Genomic DNA, 21,142 nt, shown 5'->3' with positions numbered 1-21,142 from the left:
CACAGGATGTTCTGGAGATGTTTAAGCCTCTCGTGTTCTTTCATGGCTCACATATTTATGTTGGAAGAGCTGATTCTGCCCTGCAACGTTTTAAGGACAGTAGGGTCGTGGAGCATTTCTTGGGTCTCTTCAACCCTGCCAAGTAGTTTCAACATCAGTTCAGAAAATTCAGAGGCTACTCCACGGGTGTGCTGTACAAACAGGGACCCACAAAATCCAACCACTGAAGCAGTCATCCCAGTCTTCTTGTGGCTGTGAACATGAGTCTCAACGTGCAAGCTAGCAGGTGCATATGTCCTCCAAGTCCCCTTCTGCTACGGCAACAGCCTCTAAACCACTTAACTTTGCCCATATCAGTGCATACCCATCTCACAGGGGCAGTATTTCCCCCGAGGTTATATCTGACAGAAAAGTTACACAAATCGTTCAGCATGGCTATGCTCTACCCTTCTTTTTGCTCCACCAAATGTCACCCCCACATTCCACAGAGGAGGAGCACATCTCCACCTGTTTTAGGAGATGTGAATGTGACTCTTCAGTGGTGCTATCAAGAGGATTTTTGACTCAGAAAGCTGAGAGGGTGGTTACTCATTATTTCATGGAGCTGAAAAAGGACAGAGGCCTCTGGCCTATAATGGACCTTTTATCTTTGAATGCCTTCACACTAGCCCAGATCTTGGGTGCTCTGGAGTTGGGGGGTCTCGCTGTGTCCTTGGAACTGCATAATGTGTACTTTCATATACCTGTCCTGCAATACCACAAATGTTACCTCGGGTTCAAGGTTGGTCAGAAACATGATCAGTTAGTAGTGCTTTCCTTCGACCTCACCCTCATTCCTCACATGTTCACAAATGTGATTGGTCACAGTCCACCTTTGACGGATGGGCACATCAGTTTTCCCATGCCTCGACAACTGGCTGGTGAAGATTGGCTTGCCACAATGAGTCACATAACTCCCAGGCAACAGCTAACCTCGACATTGTGGGGGTTCACGATCAATGAGCTGAAGTCACTCCTACCCCGACTATCTCCTTCAGGAGGCTGCCATTCATTAGAGCTATCCTGAATGCAGTGTAGTTCAAGGCCTTCCCTCCATTGCAGTGAGTCCAGGACATTCGAGTTATGATCCTGATGTTTCAGCCTCAGTCCTGGATCTTGGACAGAACAGCGCTGAGGATTCTTGGCTTCATGGGCTCCTACAACTTCCTGGTTAACTATGGCAGGTGGCACTTGCTGTTTCTACAACTGAACCTAAAGTTTCAGTGGGCCCAGCAATGACGACATCTATTGGATGCCATTCAGATGTCAGGGGAGATGACTCACAATTTACACTGGTAGCTGCTCAAAATTAGCTGATGCAGCAGCAAACCTCTTTCCCTCCCCCATCCAGTGCTGACAGTGAAGATGGAAGCACCACTACTGGGTTCGGGAGGTCATCTGGAGGAAGTGGCGATCAGAGGACTCTGGTCTACGACAGAAGCCCGACTCCACATCAGTCTGTTTGGGTTGCGGGCCATTCCACGGGCACTGAAGGCTTTTCTGCCATCCAGCAAGGGGAGACTGGTGTAGGTTCTTATGGGCAATACCATTGCATGTGCTATTGCAACAAGCAGGACGGAATGGGGTCCTGTGCCAGGATTCACTGCACCACTGGATTCGGTTGGAGTGTCAGAGCATTTCCATAGTCACAAACCAACTGGCAGGATCCTTAGACGCCAGAATGGACAAAATAAGTGGATGGTGTCTGGCATATCATGACTGGTGTCTACATCTAGAGGTGGTGCAGACCATCTTCTGACTGTGGGGTGACCCCTGGCTAGATCTTTTCGCCACTGTTAAGAATGCACAGTATCAAGGGTTTTGAATATTGGAGTTTCTAAAAGAACCCTCACTAGGGGATGCATGCCAGCTGGAATTGCACAAGGGATACTGCACCCATTATCTCTTGAGCCCAGAATTATGAAACAGATCAGGAGCGTCCAAGCCCAGGTCCTCCTAGTGGCTCTGGATTGAGTTTTTTTTAGAAAGCTCTTGCCTTCAGCTGATAATTTGTATCCCAAAAATAGGACACTTAAGAAAGCAATTTTATTTTTCTTGAAATTGAATTTGTAGGCCTGGGCTGTGAATCCTAACAGAATTCGATCCACCCTGGCCAGATGTATGTTGAGGTCGTCATCTGTGAGATAAATATCACCCACGTGAGACAACTCCTCAGGATCAATCTCATGTAGTATTGATGTTACTTTGACCGAAAACAATCCAGGGCTGTTCTTATACCTTTGAGGTAATCTACAAAAGCACCACTGCAAGCCTAATGAGCGAAAGGCACTAAGATCCCAACTTTAAGGCGCTAGATTTTGGCAGAAAAAACCATTGGAGATATCGAAGTGGTTTTGTATTTTTCTGCACACTATGTTATTAATGAGTGCTGTGTTGTGTGCATTTTGTATTTCACTGTTGCATGTGTGACCATTTAAGTGTCTGTAATATATGGACTAGTCGAAAGGAGTGATCTGGTTTTGCAATGGGGAATAACGGTTATTCACTGCAGAGAGACACAGCTCAATTACTCCCTGGTACTCAAGTTGTGAGAGAACCTCTCTCACAGGAGCTGTAGCCTTGTGTTTAATAGGATATTGAAGTTGAGAGAGTGTTAAAGATCTAATTTGTATTACACGGTAGGGGAATTCTTTATCCCACTCCACGTGGTTGCGGTACGGCACGGGAGCCTGTGCAAGAGCCCAGTCGGCGGCATAGGGTTCCTTTACAACGTCTGGAACCAGAACTGAGAAAGAATGACATCTTCCCCATGTGGGAGTTTGCTGACAAATTCAGGTGGCCATTCTTTTTCTGCCAATAGAATTTCACAGTTAACATTTTCCCAAAATATTACTTCAATAGTGTGCTCTATGTCTCACTCAATCTGGATATTTAATTCATAAACCCGGTCGGGTGGGGAGACGCACCTGTCCACTGTCTTGATGACGAGAAAGTCTTTAGTTGCTGTCTCATCCAGATGATCTATAAGATTCTGGCAGCAAATCGTGACCTCTGCCACACCATCTAGCAGAGTCACTGCCCACATCCTGTTCAACAACGTTCTCAGCATGGATGGCATTTTTGATTGAAATTGAAGCCATCTTTTTCCTTTTTAGATTGGGGTTTTTGTTGAGGGGATTTGTCTTTTTTTTTTTTTTTTTTAACCATAAGCTTCTGAGGATTCTTTTAAATCCTTCTTCGGCTTTGTGTAGTCACTTCGCGTTTCAGGCTGACCCACTCAGTTTATCCGCTGTGTCCTGAAAGGAACAAAGGGGATGTGTATCAATATATTGGTATCTATCAGGAGTTTAAGTTTATTATGGAGATTATATTTTCTTTCAGGCGTCTCCAACTGTGGAGATTCTCCTCTCTGATTTCTTCTGTCTTTGTCTTGGTTAAGTTTTTTTTGGAACCCTCTTGAGCTTGTTTAGTACCCTCCTTAGGGTTGGTATTTTGTAGTTGTGGTTTAGTTGGTCTGGCCCCCAAACTATCTTGTCCTATACTACTATAGGTGTCGAAAATAATCTTTGGCAGCTCGCACTCCTGTTCCTGCTGAGAAGCCTATTGGAGCTGATGGCAAATGGCCAATGCTGCTGCTTCCCCTTTAATATTACTTAAAATAATTGAGGATACTTTGTCAAAATTGAGCATCAGTTTCATCCCCAAACCCGGGGCTGGGGTGGCCCCTTGTTCATTTTGAATTGTAACACTTCTGGTAATTTGCCAAGTGTTGGAGTACCATGCATGGTACTGTGAATTGCGGCAAAGACTGAACCCCAAGTGTTACAGTACTCTATTGAAGGGACAATGCCAAACGGCAAGCACATTGTGAGAATTCTAGGTTTTTCCTGGGGTCCTGTGTGGGGAAACACTGCTTCCAGCTGATTTCTCTTTGTGCACTCAAGAACGGAATCTATTCCCGCTCTGTGGGTGCTTTCCCATTATTGAGTGGAATGTTTGTGGATTAATTCCCAGAACGGGCAATTGATTAGCAGCTGGAGCAGCCCTTGTTGAGGTGGTGTTCAAAGTCCGCATCACAAATTGTATTACTCTTCTATATATTGCTACTAGCTCATTGTAAAGTGTGCGTACATCAGGTACTAGCATAGCATGCACATTGGGATGTGGTATTTATGTGCGAAGTTTCGGCCACGTTGGTCCATCATTGCTTAAAGGACCTAATTTCACGGGCTGTATTACATGTGAAAGGGTGACATGGAACAGGTTTTGATGTTCCTGATAAGAGAGGTATTTCTAAGTACTGGTAAGCTCAGTACTGTTGCAAACGTTTGCTATGTGTATGCATGGAATGTATGTGTATTTGCTTCAGTAAAGTTGACCCAGGAGTAGAATATTTCTGTCCTATATACGTTGTGGGCTTCCTCGATGAATGTGACATCCCGCCCTCTTCTGTTAAGCCAAGGGCTAAACGAAAGTGCGTGAGCGGCTGTCTGCAGTTATCCCTGATAAAGAATAGGTGCTAGGGTCGGAAACACCAATGGAAGAATGAAATCCTTTTATTGTTCAAGCTTGAATAACCTACAGCTTAGATAGGGGCTCCCTTTTTGGCTGAAGACTGCCCCTAAGACCACAGACATCTCTGTGTAACAGTACTTAGGGTACCTTTAGTGTGCCTGAGACAGAGATACTCAGGAGACTCGGAAAATGAGTGCCTATACCATTGTTGATGCTGCCATTTTATATGGACTGTCACATTATAACAAAGACTGCTGGATTTGGGGCAGCAGCACCTCTGCGTTGTAGGTGACTGAGTCACTCCTACACCAGTCGGCAGCTGTCAGCCCAACTCTCCCGGCTCTTTAGCAGCACCTCACCAAGACCCAACTGGTAAAAGTGATTTGCAGCAGCCTTGCATGGAGCTCTGAAGACCCCTCAGGGAATTCAAGGTGAAACAAGCCATACCCTTTCTCTCCACATACAAGTCTCATACACACACATAGGCATGAAAAGAGATGCAGGACAGTTTTAAATACATTTATTGAAAAGACTGCAATCTACCATAAAATACCTGAGCTATAATGATTATGATGACAAGGAATAACAAAATCAGGATTGTGAAAATTAGAGGTGTAATATGAACAACCCCAACATATTGTCATAATGTGAGTACACAGTTCCTACCTAAAAGCCTAATCTCTATCCTTTAGCGAGAGCATGGAGATGCAAACCAAATCTGTTTGTACAGTGTCCATGAGAAGCAGCACCATGAGAAGCACACCCCAGCCCGGTTACCTTGGCAGAAGGTCAGGCTGTCAGTCTCCAGTTCAGGATCCGTGGAGACACAAATGCTGAGGTCGACCGGAAACCGGCATGCAGCATGGATGGAAATTTTGGCTGAAATTCCCTCTAATTCTCTTTGTCCTACAAGATGTTTTTTAGGGGACATGTTTATGCTCATACACAGAAGCCTGACGCAGGCATGTACCTAAGTGCTGGATTGTTTACACAGTCTTGGGGCCAGTAATATAAAATATTATTGTGTGTGCTTGCATTCCGTGCTTGTAAATCCGAGGACAAGAACATGATGCAAAGTATGTCAACCATAGCACTGATAATGAAGCTTTCGCAGAATAGCAGCTGATAATGAAATTAAAACAATGCAATTATAAGAAGCAAAAATCCAATAAGAAGCAAACATGACTAAAAATGAATACAGGGATACAGAGCATAATAACTAAATAAAAGGGCACAGGCCGCAAGCCTAAGCTAATATATCACTGTGCCCAAGTGACTAACTACAAATGGACCCATGACAGAGTGAGGTGCCCAGACCTTCTTGGCATCAGCATCTGCCCTTTGATCAGACTTACACTTTGGGAGGGCCCTTTGTCACAGCAGCAGTGCAGTCTTTCACCACATTCTGTGCAATCTACACCTCCCTGCGTGAAGATTGAGCAGCAGCAGTTGAATGCATTTGATCTGCCATTTCAAGTGGTGGATGTCATCTTTGCCACTAGGTGCCTTTCCACAAAGTCTACTTACACCAGGCACCAGGGAAAATTTTAAGCCTAGTGTGGTGTCCACAAGGCTAACCCTTTACAAAGCTGTTGGATGCTCTTTTGTTGTTTCATATTTGGGCATGCAAGGCCTTACAGTGGTCACTATAAAAAGTTAATTGTCTGCCCTTTTGTCTTTTCTACATTTGCCGGACAAACCGTCTTTATTTAAATCACTTGTTGTGGTTAGATTTGTAAAAGGTTTGACATAAGTTTCCTCCCAAATCGTTTGTGATGCCACAGTCGAACCTCAACTTGGTCTTGATGATTCTCATGGGCACACTGTAAGAGCCAATGTAAAGCTGCTGATTGCGTCTCCTGACTTCCACATTGCGATTACTTCAGCTTGATGTAAACTTAATGCACTATCTAGCAACCTCTTAAACCCCCAGTTATCCAGAGGCTTTATCAGCTACACCCCAAAAGTGCTTTAAGCTCTTATACTGATTGAACCAAGGAATACCATGGGAACAAATTACTTTTTGTGGGGTTTTCTGCAGCAAAAAAGAGAAGGCTGTGCAGAAGAGTCCCCTGCGGAGGTAGATTGTCCTCTTCATCGAGATTTGCTATACACTACCGAAGAAACAGCCTACAGAAGGTCTGAAAGCCCAGTTCAGTAGGGACAAGGCAGCTACCACTGTGTTGGCACACTGCATGCCTGTTCTTGATATGTCAGGGTGCGACATGGGTGGCAGTGCACACACTCTAAAAACACTGCTGCCTTGACAGGCAGGCTTGGCAGGAAGGAAATTTCGTCCACTTGGACCTACAAGGCTTTTTGGTACGAGCCCACTCCATAGTTCCTCCACCTGGGAAGGTACTGCTTTGGTATCTATTTAAGGAGAGGAATCTGCGGTTAGAAGTATCCATCAGAACAAGTTACTTCACTTTGGCAATGCTCTTTCTGGTGGATACTCTAACCACAGATTCCTCACTGCTCTCTCACCTCCCCATTCTGTGGAGTGACTTTTTTTTAACATCTAAAATAGTTCCTGGTTAGGAATCTGTGCACTGGTACCAACAATTATCCATTCTATGGGGGCTGCGGAAGAAATAAGCAAGAATCTGACATCAGCACGCACGTATGGTGCTTGTATGCAGCCCCACTCCATCACCTCTGGGCCGATACAGAGCCAGTGCAAATCCACATTGTGCCCCTGCTGGAAAACGTTTTCAGATCTAGTCTGACACCTGTTGGGTATTTTAACATAGGTATTTGTGGTTAGAAAAGAGTATCCACCAGAAACAGCATTACTGAAAGTAAGTAACTTAGGACCTCATTTTGATTTCAGAAGACGGGTTACTCAGTCACAACGGTGACTGATATCCCGTCTGCCGAAAACTAAATCTCATAGGAAATAATGGGATTTATATTGCTGCGGACGGGATATCTGTCACCGTTGACACGGAGTAATCCGCCTGCTGAAATTTAAATCAGGACCTTATTCTTTAATACCCTCGAACAGCCAAGGCATGAAGAAGGATTACCATGTCCCAAAAAGAGGCAGTCGGGACTTTAAATCTTAGGCTATTATGATGTGTTTTACAGAGCAATTCCTATTAAACATCATTTCGTTCAGTGCATTAAAATTGAGAGATGAATAGTACCATCTTTCAGACAGCTTGTCAACTTCAAAATTACCTACATGTGGCATGCTTGTGTGGCATGCCAGGAGAAAATAGGCTTGTCTTCAGCATTACACTTTAGGCTATTTGATGCGTGTTACCCATCACAGAGAAGACTGAGCCTTAATTAGAGTTTGATAGATGGGACACTTTGTCAAAACATTAAGGATCTTCTGTCCTGAGTATTACTAGTGACATAAGCTATAATTAGGCCCACTGGAATTATGCGGTGGGGAGGACCAAACTATGCAGCAGAGTGGACTATTGTATGTGGCAAGAAAGCGCAAATTATGCAGCATAATGTGGCCTATTTTTGTGACAGTATTACTACCTTATTTTGTCATTTTCAATAGGTTAACGCAACCTTAAAGGTTTAACCTCATTAGTACACCCAAATTCACAGTAAGGAACAGAAAATAGACTAGTCAACTTTTGATAAGTGTCTTAAACGGCGCAACAGTATGTGCTGCTATGCTTTTAGTAACTTTGATCCATTTGCGCTACAAACAAATATTGTGTTAAAATTTGCAGACTATGTAGATGATCGATTATGTGGAAAATGTGCTAAATACATAATTATGCGAGGAAAAGGCAGCAGCCGCAAAATCTCATAATTCTGTTGGCTCCGCCTTTGCTTTAATACACGTGTAGTACAACAGTCTGGACATATGTCACATTTGCGATCAAGTATCCCTTCTGCTTGTGCCAAACAAGGCTCCTGGTCATGGTATGGTTCCCAGCAGTGTAACATTTATTAGAAACTGCCAGAAACTGCTAAGCTATTTCTTCAGCTACATCTTCAGGTGCCAAACAAAACTGCACTTCCAAAGTGCTGTTTTGAGACAACAGAAAATTCACTTGCCATTTCTTGAATACAGGCTCACTTTAAAACCAGAGTTAACAACCATTGGCAAAGCCAGTTTGGCCGTGAGCTTTTGGGTTTTGTTACACTTGGTTTGTCATGGTTTTTTAAATACTTTTCTGTTGTGGGAGAAACAATAAGCATAATACTGTCGATTGAAGTGAAGTTAGACAATAGCTGAAGCAGTGTCCCATGCTGTAATAGGAGGAACAGAATATGAATGACAACAACAGATCAGTTGAAGACAGGGGCTTACTAAAAGCCCCTAGGGATGCATGTATACAATTTTAGTCAAATTAAAAGATCTTGGCTAACGCAACCCCTAAAAGAATAGCAACTGCACATGCAAATAATTTGTGTATTTTGCACTTCAGATTTTAACATCATCTTTCCTTTGGTACGAGAAAATCAGAGCCAAAGCTGGCCCCTTTCTGAACAGTGTCAGTACAACAGGATGGCAGTGGAGACCATGCCCTGCGCCTGCAACTAAGGGCTTCCTTTATCTGCTCAGGGGCCAGGCTCGAGAACATGCAGTATGTACTTACGTTTCCAGTAAGCACTTTCTTAACCATTTTGAAGATGAGGTAACTCCAGTAGATGTGCAGCGTCTGAAGGGTGAACATGATCATATTGAAGAAGTAATACAGGAAGAAAGTGGGGCAAATATACAGCGGGTACACCACTGTGGCGTAGATAATCCTAGAAGACAAAAAAACAGTGGAAAAATATTGAAACTCCCAGGTAACTACTAACCTTAAACTGTCAATCAAAGCAGTTTCAACAAACGTATTTGTAGGCAGGTTCTCTCTACAGCCATTAAGTTGTGGGGAGGGGACTGCTTTTCAAGAGAAGTAACATGATGGAATGCTATGGCCCTTATTATAAGTGGCCACTTAATTCTAAAGGGACCGGTAACATAAGTTAGCAACCCCATCTGTATGGAGACCTGAGTTTTTGGTTCCTGAAAATCCAGGTGAAAGTCCAGGCCATTCTGAGGAATTAATGGGGAATGTCACGTGGACCTACTGTTTCCTTCAGTAATTCCTCATTTGTTAGTGGACCCCCATGATCAAACATGCAATGGGTCATTTTGCATGGCCAAGGAATTACCAGCACCTCCTTTATCGGCAATTCCACTGATGGAGTCATAATGGCCCATTTCCAAGGCCCTAGTCATGAGGGCCTATGTGAGCAAGGGTAGAACATACGGGGAGGATTTAAGTGCTAATTAGGTTATCAGTCCCAGCCAGGACAAGATTAATATTTAAAACCACAGCCAAAGCGTCTCCATTAAGGTAACGACATTCAGTCTCAGAAGAGCAAGGCCTGTTACTTTAGTGGCTTACAGCATCACATATAAATCAGTCGCTTACACTCACCAGCCAGGAAAAATGATAAGTCGTGTGATGATGAACATAATAGCAAAGATGACGAATAGAACATTGCAGGAGGTCTTCCAGCCGGCATAACTACACATTTTGGCAGCCTGCGCGAAAACACAAAACAGAAACACTTTAAATATGCCTGCCTAATGATGCATTTAATATTAAAAAAAACAAAAAAACAATCCCATTAGATCAGAATTATCCATATCAGACGATGCATCATGGGTTTATTTTAAAGCTCGGCAGACAGAGCAAAGGGAAACATCCACTACCCCCTTCCCCCCACACACTCCTGTTGACATTTTATTTTCCTTTTGATATACTTGGATGTCTTTTTAGAGTATAAGACCATGCTTCTTCCTATTCCATCCAACTCTTCCGCAAAATATCATTCATCCACTAGTCAGTAAGGCTTTCAGGAGGCAAAAATAATAGCAATAGCACACTTCAAGGGAATTAGTGGTAAAACAGGAGATTTCTAAACATGAAAACTAAAAAATACTTGTCAATTATACAGGCAGCGACTGATCTGCATGAGCTGTGTATAAGGGACAACTTTAAACAAAAATTTCTCTCTGCAAGCAAATCTCTTGGCGGATCCATTGCTGCTTTCTCTCTAACCAGTCTGCCTCAACGTGTTTAGGAATGCCTTCGATCAGAAAAGGGTACCAGTGGGCCTGTGAAAAAGGTAAAATGTTACCTAGAACAGTCGATTTTTGCTTGAAGTGCAATATATTCACACGCTTTGCCCACTCCTGGCACCTAGTGTTGGATGAAAAATTTGCAAGTTCTTTTTGTTCTAAGTGGAGATTTCTATTTCGAGGTGACTTGTGATCCCTCCCAAAAACCCACTTAACCAGAACATAGATTCCACCTTATCTTCTTTTTCCCCTCCAGAACGCAAGAGGAGCCATGTGGGCCTTTACGAAGCAGGAATTCTTAGAGGGAAGTAACATTTGCGGTTTAAAGCATATGATGTTGTAGGTCACGTGCTTTGCACAGTTTGAAAAGCAGTGCCTTTCTCCTGAAAGTTGGGTTTGTGAGAAGACCGGAAAGATATTTGGAACAAGGTTTTAATGCCCAACCTATACCTCCTGGCGGGCATGAAAGTCTACACAATAATTCTTTGCGAACGTGTGAAGTGTAGACCATGTTGCAGCTTTCCCCTTAGGGAAGTCGAGGCCAATATCCTAACCAGCCAGCTCTCTCGGAATGCGCAATGTCTGCAAAGCACTCTGCACATTCGGGCAGTGCTGGGCAGGGGGACTCCTGCACTGCCTACGACAGTCGTAGGCAGTGCAGGAGCTCACCCCCTGCAGCCCCCAGCACTTCCTTTCAACCAGCCTTTTTACAGCAGGCTCCCTGGCATGAAAAGGCTGGCAGAAAGAGGGGTTGTAGTCAGCCAGGCAGCTGTGAGTTCAGTGGCGCCATGACTGGTTGCAAGCCCGACCACTGTCAAGCCGCCAGGATCTATGTTCCCGGCAGGGACAGCAGTGCTTTTGTGGTCCAACCGCCAAAGTTATAATTTGGTGGTTGGACCACCAAAGCCGTGGCCATCCGACTGCCACCGCAAGTTTGGCAGTCTCATGAACGCCAAACTCATAATGAAGCCATTCATTATTAAAGGCTAGCCTAGGGTATATAGAAAGCGCATGAGTGTGACCTACGTGGGAAGTGTTTTGGCAGCATGCATGTCAGGCTCATTCCATGTTGAAGTAAACCTGTAGCGGTGGTTGCACATGGGTGTAGGAGAAAAGTATGTAAATATATGTTGATACCTATAAGCTTGAGAGTGGTCTGTATGGTGATGGTGATCATGACTTGCCAAACTAAAAGGTGAGCGCTTAAAGGAATAATGATGGTGCAATAGCAGAAGAAGAAAAGCAATAGCTAGGACCGGAAAAGGCACATAAGAGAAATGGAGTACTGAAAAGGCGACTGTCACAGTTGCAGTAGTTGGAGCTAGTGGGAGGGCATGGACAGCAACGATGGGTTGTTGGAGTGGGGGTACTGAGTAGCTTGCAGGAGGATTAGATGCTACAAAGGACTCAACAGATAATGTAGATACCAAAGGCTACCTTGGGCTGGGGTAGACACTGGGGACTGGAACTGAAAAGAGGTGGATGCCAAGAAGATGCATGCTGTGGTCGCAAAGGCCTGATTGAAGGTTGTTACGACAGCACTAGAGTGTCAACAAAAGCTGTATCTGGGCCTTTTTATTCCAACCTGGCATTCTTCCATCTACTCCCTTTCCTTACCGAATGCACATATGGAGCCTCCACAATCTACTCATCAAGCTGTATTTATGGAAAGTTAGAAGCTTCTGATATCTACCTGTAGAGCCTCAACTTTAACTCCTATTGGTATGATAGCTCAAAGGGTTGATACATTTGCTGTAGAGGTGTACATGTAACGTGCAGATAAGGACCACTGAGGTAACAATAACCTGTTACATGAGTGTCACAGGGCTGCCCCAGAAACCCAGTACAGCCATTAAAGTACATAAAAAATTATCAAACTTTTTGCTCTTTAGGAGACCTTGTGGTTAGTCTTGTGACTGTTAAGTAAGGTGTTGCTGTTACTACAATGACATTTATCTGTAGTGCAATGCAACCTCTATTGCCTCCATCTATCAAGGTTTGCAGCTCTGAAAATCTATGTACCTTACCAACCTTGGAAGCTTGTGACCCCTCCTGCTGGTCATGCAATCATCCCTCTCCACTCCATCTCTGCTATGCAGTATCCTCCATCTTCCTGTGGCACCTCCAATCCCCTACGAGGATCGGTCCCCAGGTGACAAAGCCATGTTGTAGGTCCCTTCCTGAATGTAGGTCAGGTTGGTTTGCTGGGGCCCAAGTTGACTGGTCGCCCCTGCAAAATGTCAGACCTCAGTTGCTGGCAGACACTATCTTAACGTGGTCTGGGTCTCACCAATTCTGAGGTGCAGTCAAGCTCAGCCCCTCGCAGACTCTGTTACTCACAGCTCTCTATTACTGGTAGATCATGCCGTGGCTGTCGGAGCCAAACGAAGCTCTTACCACAGCTAGTGCAGACAATGACACGAGAAGTGTGGATTCACTGGTGAATGAAGCAGGCAAACACGGTCAAGATGGTAGTACCGCTATAAAAGGCACAAACTGACTTGTACTGGTACAAACAGGTCAATGCCGACCCACCACTTGTCAGGACACCCCTGCTTAATAAAGGCAGCTGAGAAGCATGAACACATACATACATATATATAAATCCATGTTATTCCCACAGTACAGTGTCACTGACATGAGAAAATATTGCTATTCTCTTACAATAAAGTAGGCAGAAACTGGTTTACGGTGGCTTGTGTTCCCATTGAGGGCCTGGCCATGCCCCATCTGGGATGCACAGGGGCAGTTAATGCCCGGGACTTTATTTTTAGAAGACTGTCATGTGCAGTGATGCAATCCCACTCTCTTGGCGTGCACAGGGCAGATACGACAAGCCGGGCAGCGAGGGACCATTGCTATGATTTTGGGTACTGGTGCTCATGGGCTGCATGGGTGGCATTGGTGTGTCTATATATGTTAGTCTCTGTGCATGGATGCCCCTATGTTTGTAGGTCGGTGTAAGTATGTGTCTTGATGAGTGCTGGTCCATTTGAATGGTTGGCTTTATGTGGGCTGGGTGCATGTATGCCTGCTTTGTATGAGCCCATATGCATGTCTCTTTGCACTTGCACTTTACTAAGGGCAAGCCTAATGGATTTGTCAGTTTGTTGAATTGTTTGGTACCACAGACAAGATGCATTTTGGTGTGTTGCCGCCTTCTTTGTCATATGCGTAAAACACGTGGTACTTATCAAGTTAGAACCCTATATTGTGTACATAACAATGAAAATCCCACTTCAGTTTGTGATGACTATAATAGCATGTATAAAAAGTCAGGATTGTAGTCAGATGAATGATGAGTGAATGATGCTTTTTGATTTGTATAGCATACTCTGAACGTAATCGCTTCTGCTCCCAGCTCGGACAGTTATGGAAGAAAGCCATAGAGAAATAAAGTTCCTTGATCCACGATCCCACAGTTTCAACCGAACTTTCTGGGTTCTGATAGCTGCAATTTAGACACTAGATCATATCCAAGCTTCGCTTTATATTACAGACATATTCGTAGTACTTTCTACATTCCTGTGTTTCTAAACCTAAATCAATACTTTCTATAAGAAATCAACAGGAAGCACTCAAACATTTTTGAAGGCTTGATTGCATCAAAGTATGCTATACTGTTGCACAACATTTAAAAAATGCAGAAAAGGGATACTTTGATGTTTTAGAGGTTTTGTAAGAAGTTTGTTCGATGTACCTAACTGACAAAACACATAATAAATAAACCTTTAGGACGTGGGGAGCCAGGCCAAGAACATAAAATCCATATCAAAAGTCTTCCAATAATCAAACATTCTAATTCACTAAATTAAAACTGCGTCTGAGTAATGCCAGCGGGAGATACAGTTTCACGTGGCAGCACACAGTCACAATGTAGAAAACTGAAGCGGGGGCGGAAGAGGGTAGGTAATTCCTGCAGTTACACCGTCGAGTACCTCTTGGGAATGACGTTCCCATGCTTTAACTTTACCAAAACATTTCGCACAATTGTTGTTAAAAAAAAAAAAAAAAGCCTGGACTTGCTCTAGCTGAAAGGGAAAGGAATCTCTCGTATTGTGAAGTGCAAGGAGGCAAGCTAGATAAGCAAGAACCGTTCTCTTCAGGGTGCTTGCTCCCTGAAAGAAATGTCAATATGTGCAATTGGTCCCTCAGGTTACCCAAAGACTGCTTGATAGCTACTACAATGCTTCCCAAACGTTTTAGAACCGCGTGATAAACTTCCGCAACCTACCTAGCTTTAATGGACATGAGGCAGGTGGTTTTTTAAAGTAACTAAAGCACCGCGTGGTACCGCACTGCCATTTATATACAGCACATTTCCATTAAAATAGTCAAAAAATCTGCACAGATATACAGTTCTGCTGATAAAACTATATTGCACATAAATAACAGGTGGAAATCGGGTTTCAGTAAATATAAATCATTTGTGCATCTCCAAGTGAAGTGTCCGCAAAACCCGATGGGGAAACACTTGGTCCTGCAGCTTAGCAAAATGGGCCTTAAAGTACTAAATGGCTGGTTCCCACAGGACACCACCCCCCCCAAATTGGTCAAGAACTGAGGGAAAAACTCACTCTAATCTCAGCTGTTCTATATGCAATGTGGAAATGTTCAGCTTAGTGTAAAGTTACTGCATAGCTCCGCGCACAGTGATCACTGCCTCCAGATCACAAAAATAAACTCCAGCCTGTCTTATTACACCTCAGCCTGTGTCACGAGCAAGGGCAACTACACCGATAACCTCAGGCGCGTCAAGTGGAGAGATGACATCAGTGGAAAATCATGGCTGAATTCACAAGACTCAGTGTAGGGGCAGACTCAGGTGACATCTCAACAATCGATGAGTGGACAAACCTCATCACTCGACTGCTTGTAAAATTCCCACAATCGGCTACAAACGCTGCCCAGTCTTATAACCATGCCGAGGCCTTCACCTCTACCACAATGATACAACGTCTAAAGAATGCCCGCAACACCACAATCAGAGGAGCTCAATCCCAGCAAATCTAGTGCGGCAAATGGAATTCCGAAGTCTTGATTGGTTGAGGAGCCCGCATGTTTGTTTGACTGACCCATGTTCTTTATAGACGGCGGTCCGTGGGGGGTACCCATCATCAAGAGAACGGAGCTTATAACCAGATGAACCTTCTGGCGCTGGTGGCTGCCTACAAAACCATCCTCTGGTTCCTCAGCGAGGACCCCAGCCAGCAAGGGCTGCTCAAGAGAGTTCAGTGCTGGGGGAGTGTGGGAATTTATTAGGAATTTCGTATCACAAGAGAAACGCAGAATTACTAAATTCCTCCAGTCCCGCTGGTGGAATAAAAAAAAATGCACCCAGCCCTAGTGAAAAATAAAGAAATATGCCATCTCATCCAAACTACTGGAGTCCATCACTCAGTTACAATCTGACACCGGAATTCAACAGTGCCTCCATATCAAGAACAACCCCCACCATGAGGGGTGTACAGCAGGGGTGCATGTTTGCCCCCCTCCTTTTCAACTTGTTTATTTCTTATTGTTCTAAAACCCTTGACACCATTAACAGCCACTTCCTAAATATTTGCAGAGAGCACATCAGCAACCTGCTTTATGCAGATGACCTGGACCTGTTTAGCTCCAAAAGAGTAGGGTTGCAGCGATTGTTAACCGTGCTGCGCTCCTAAACCACAACCAGCAGCCTGGAGGTAAACCTAAAGAAAACTAAAGTTGAAACGCTTAGAAGGAAATTATACCCGGGGTCGGCTGGTCTTTCAATGGAAATAAGACCACAAAGGATCACTCTTACAAATATCTGGGAGTCCTTGTTGATGCAAGGTTCGGCAACACAAGGAAGTTGAAGTAAAAGCCTTGGCCCTTCAGATGCCTCTGTGAAAATTATCAAGCATGATGAGGGGGGCCAAGCCTCCCCCCCTCCCCCAGGAAGATATGAGGGCAACATTTACTCCATCATTGTTCTACAGTAGTTAAATTCTACTGGGAAAATATTACAAACTCCTGAACAAACTTGTCCCCAGGATCTAAAAGTTCATCCTCTGCCTGCTGAAACTCAGGCTCTATGTTCAGCGGGCCACGAGAGCTGCAGCTTTTCTATATCTATGTCACAAATTAAGGGCTGCCAGGGGTGGCTGTTCAGAGGCGCTATTATGGGGGGACGATTAAAACGTATGGCCCTAGGCAACTACACCACCTGTATCATGATTGCCTAAGCATCATAAACGTGAGAGAGCTCTGGGCTTCCAATAGGAGGCAACCCGACTTGAAGCAATGCATTAAAGCATGTGTACACCTCTGTTCAGATCACTCCGATAGGGCCACTAACTAAGCACAGGCATGCCTGGGCAGTCATCTATTCCTATCAGCCATCTTCCACTACATTCTGCAGGTGTGTTCTTACCAAAATTGGAATGGTTTATAATTAACCACACAATAAAGATTATATACTTTGCAAGTAATGAGTCTGGATTTGTTTTTCTCCTATTAAAATCTTTTGTTTCCATCACACTTCAGAATTACATAACAAATGTGCTTCCCTTTTGCTTTTTAAACTGTTGAATGTGTACAGTTCATTTACAGGTATTTACACTTTGTTGGGATACAAAAAAATAACAACATCCTACAGACTTTCCTTTTGCACTACCTCTACCCTAGCAAGATTGTCACATAATTCACTTTATTTTTCTTCATCGGACTGCAAAGTGAGAGGAGTTTGTAAACATCAATCCCCAAGATAAAAATCATAAGCAACAATTTGTCAGAAGACATAGCCTGATGTTTGACCACTGTCTTTGAGCAGAGACATTTTAAGGTAGGGGCAAAGTGGGCTCTGGCCCAGGGCCCCAGCGTTTCAACTCCCCCCCCCCCCCCCCCTTATATAACCAGCTCCGTTCTGCAGTCTTTCTCTGATGACTTTTAATTATTCTTAAACAGATTTTTTTAAATACCATTCCCCTTCAATTTATTTTGATGTGGGTGATGTGTGCGAGTCTGTTACAGATATTGCGCAGAGCAATGTTGTGCTTATGTTTCATGCAACATCGATAAAAGTTTCTTTTAAACCGAACAGGACCTCACATGTGAGAAGTAGGAGGGTGTGTCAGAGTACTTGCAGTAATATTAGTGAGCTGCTGCTGTGTTACAATATTGAAAACACTATCCCTGAATATTAGAGGTAAACACATTGAGAATGTGGGCAAGTGCACCGACAAAACCAAGGGTGGCGGGGGAATCCCTTGCTTGCATTAGGGGGCCGGTGCCCTTGCCACACCCCTAGCTCTATCCCTGTGCAAACTCAGCAGGAAATAACGACTGCGAGCAGGGCTGCTTTAAGCAAACGAAAAAGGCTGAAAAAAGCGCCACTGACTAGTCATGCCCTCAATGCTTGGTGGGTGCCCAGCGTGGAAGTGAGTCACTCCAGGGCTGAGTAAATTTGCACATCACATGGGACTTTATCTGCCACCCTTCCCCTCCGTTGCTGCATTTCCGGCCCTGCACTTGATGTGTGCCAGCTGCACTGGCTCGGTGCCCAGTAGAACCTGGCAGGAGGGGGTGAGGCACAGCCCTGTTCTCTTCAGAAGGGTACATCAAGCACACTCTTAAAGGCCTCCCTTCTCCCCGTCATGCCACATAGCCCACTCGGGGTGCAAGGTGCATTAGATGCAATGTAGTTTAACTGCTTACAGCACCCAGGAAGTACTACACAGCTGCCACCATGCCACGCCCGACACTTTCCACCACAGGTTTTAGCCAACAGCACTTCATATGTGACATTTATAGGCCCATATTTATAGTACTAAGTGCAGCTACAAGTCCAGGAATACAGAGTGGGGCTGTCTAAAATTTTAGGACTAGCAGCAAGTGCAACTTAGGGTCACACAACACCTTTGCCAAGTGTTCGCAGTCTGACTAGAAAACTTACTCCAGTACACTGAAATTCCCTTGTGTGGACCAAGATCATCAAAAACAAGCACTGGAAAAGCAAATAGGTCTCGCCTCTGCAAGAGCTATTGGCTTTGCCACTGCCACAGCTGACAAGTTTTCCAGGTTCTTGCACGTTGTGCTTCTCAAGTCCAGTTTGAAGTCTAGGACTTGTAGTCCTGTTATGTTAAAGTAAGTGTTAGAGCACACAATTACCTGGAGGCGTCTTGGCACTAGCTCTGTTGAATGGGCTCAGAAAAGTATTACTTAGACAAAAGCCAAGTTTTTAATTCCTTTCTAAAGGGTAACAGGATTGGGCATGGCTCTTAGAGGAGGGTGTAATTTGTTCCATGCTTTGGCAGGATAGGTCACAAAGCTCCCCCCCTTTAAAGTTAGGTAAACAAGACTATAAGTCCCAGAATTGAAAAAAAAACCTGGACTGCAGCAGCAAATCATGCATGGACCTGACAAACTTGGCATGGGTGCAGTGTGTTTTAGGCATGTTGTACACCAGCATGGCTGTTGTTCAATTAGTGGCATAGAGGAGAGTGGTGTGGAGTGTTGTAGAGTGGAATGGTGAGGGGTGAAGTAGAGTGGCATGGTATTGTATAACCGAGTGGTACAGAGTGAAATCATGTAGAGTGGCACAGAATGGAGTGGCATAGAGTGCAGAGTATATTGGTGTAGAATGCAGCGGTGTTGAGTGCAGTGTTGTAGAGTGGAGCGGCATACAATGCAGCATTGTAGAATGCAGTGGCATAGATTAGAGTGGCATAGAGTACAGTGGTGTAAAGTACACTGATGCAGAGTTTAGAGCGTAGACTGGTGCAGAACAGAATGGCACAGAGTGGTGCAGAGCACAAGTGCAGTGGCGTAAAGTGCAGTGAAAAAGTAAATGCTGCAGAGTGCAATGGTGTAGAGTGCACTGCACAGAATGCTGTAGTGCAAAGTGGGGTACAGTTTGGTGGTGTAGGGTGCAGTGTTGCAGAGTAGATTGCCATAGAATGCTGTGGTGTAGAGTGCATTGGTGTAGAATAGTGGCGTAGAGTGCAGGTGTGCGGGGTACAGTGGTGCGGAGTAGAGTGCAGTAGAATTGAGTAGAGAGGTGCAGAGTGATGTGCAGTGGAGTGCCGTAGAGTACAGTGGACTGGTGTAGAGTGCATTGGCGTACTGTTGCAGAGTATAGTGGCATAGATTGAACTGGCGTAGAGTGCAGCAGCATAGAATTCAGTGACTTACAATGCAACATCGTAGAATGTAGTGGCACAGAGTGATGCAGATTAGAGTGGCATAGTGTGCAGTGGGTGCAGAGTTTAGTGGCATATAGTGGAGTGGTGTACAGTGCAGTGGCATTGAGTAGAGTTGTGCAGAGTAGAGTGCAGTAGTATGCAGTGCAGTGGAGTGCCATAGAGTGGACTGGTGTAGAGTTCATTGGCACAGTGTTGTGGAGTATAGTAGGTAGCGTGAACTGCTGCAGAGTTCAATGGCGTACAGTGCAGTAGTGCAGACTTTACTGGCAGACAGTGCAGTGTTGCAGAGTAGAGGGGCGTATAATGCAGTGGTGTCGAATGTAGTGGAGTAGAGTGCATTGACGTGGAGTGCAGTGGCATAGTGTGACAGAGTAGTGCATAGAGTACAGTGATGCAGAGTAGAGTACAGTGGCATAGAGTGCAGTGGTTTAGAGTAGAGTGCCGTAGAGTGCAGGCGCGTAGAATGGATTGTTTCAGAGTAGAGTGGAGTGGTACAGAGTAGAATGCAGTGGCATAGAGTAGAGCGACAAAGTAAAGGAATAAAGTGTGCCAGTCATGGCACACAGTGCAAGGTTGCAGAGGTGCATAGAGTGGACCGGCGTAGAATGGAGTTGTGCAGAGTGGAATGGCCTAGACTGGAGTGGTACAAACTAGAGCAGCGGAAAGCGCATTGGCATTGAGTAGATTTGTACAGAGTAGAGAGGCACAGAGTGAAATGGTGTAGAGTGGAGTGGTGCACAGTACAGCGGCACAGAGTGCAGTGGGGTAGAGCAGAGTGTAGTGGCATGGAGGGGTGCAGAGTAGAGTGGAGCGGCATAGAGTGGAGTATGCATAGTATGTAGCACAGTGCCATTATAGACAACATATTTTCAATTAAAATGACCATTAGGTTTGCACAGACATACAGTTGTACTAATAAAACTGTACAGTGCAAGAAAGGATAGCGTGTAGGAATGGTATCACCGAGTGTACTGATTTGTTTTGTTCATATTAAAATATTTGTTTCCAAATTAACAAACAAAGTGCTTAATTTGTACTTTTCTGAAATACTTCCAGTTCATTTAATTGATGTGTGCTAGGGAAACATCCCTCTCCTCTATCCCCAGTATCCAGCAGGACTGTCACATGAATCCTCTCACTTTGAAGTCAGATAAAGAAAAGTAAACCGCAAGCTCCCTCAGAAGACAGGACCTGACATTTGTCCTGTGTGTGTGAATGCACAACAAAGGTGACAATATGAGAACAAGACTTACAGACCTGTTTACAAAAAGAAGCACTCCTAAAAGAACACAAGGAGAGGTATTGTGAAAAGCCTTTGCTTCTTGGGAGGGGCAAACTGAACCTAGACAGCCTAAAACAAATAAAGCTAACAAATAGTAAGCCAGAAAATGTAAGTTACAAACCA

At 44.4% G+C, this 21,142-nt stretch overlaps 1 protein-coding gene across 1 annotated transcript in view; it reads right to left on the bottom strand.

The window, feature by feature from the left end:
• CERS3 (ceramide synthase 3) overlaps nt 1-21,142 on the bottom strand; it is a 242,590-nt gene that overhangs the window by 12,560 nt on the left and 208,888 nt on the right. Inside the window, exons 8-9 of the mRNA XM_069222784.1 lie at nt 9,924-10,030; nt 9,090-9,243 (exon numbers count right to left, since the gene is read on the bottom strand). Of these exons, the coding sequence (XP_069078885.1) occupies nt 9,090-9,243; nt 9,924-10,030 (261 nt within the window). The remainder of the gene's footprint in view (nt 1-9,089; nt 9,244-9,923; nt 10,031-21,142) is intronic.

The sequence above is a fragment of the Pleurodeles waltl genome, chromosome 3_1, assembly GCF_031143425.1.
Source record: "Pleurodeles waltl isolate 20211129_DDA chromosome 3_1, aPleWal1.hap1.20221129, whole genome shotgun sequence".
Lineage (NCBI taxonomy): Eukaryota > Metazoa > Chordata > Amphibia > Caudata > Salamandridae > Pleurodeles > Pleurodeles waltl.
Note: the sequence above shows the minus strand (reverse complement) of the source record. Positions and strands in the feature narration are given on the sequence as shown.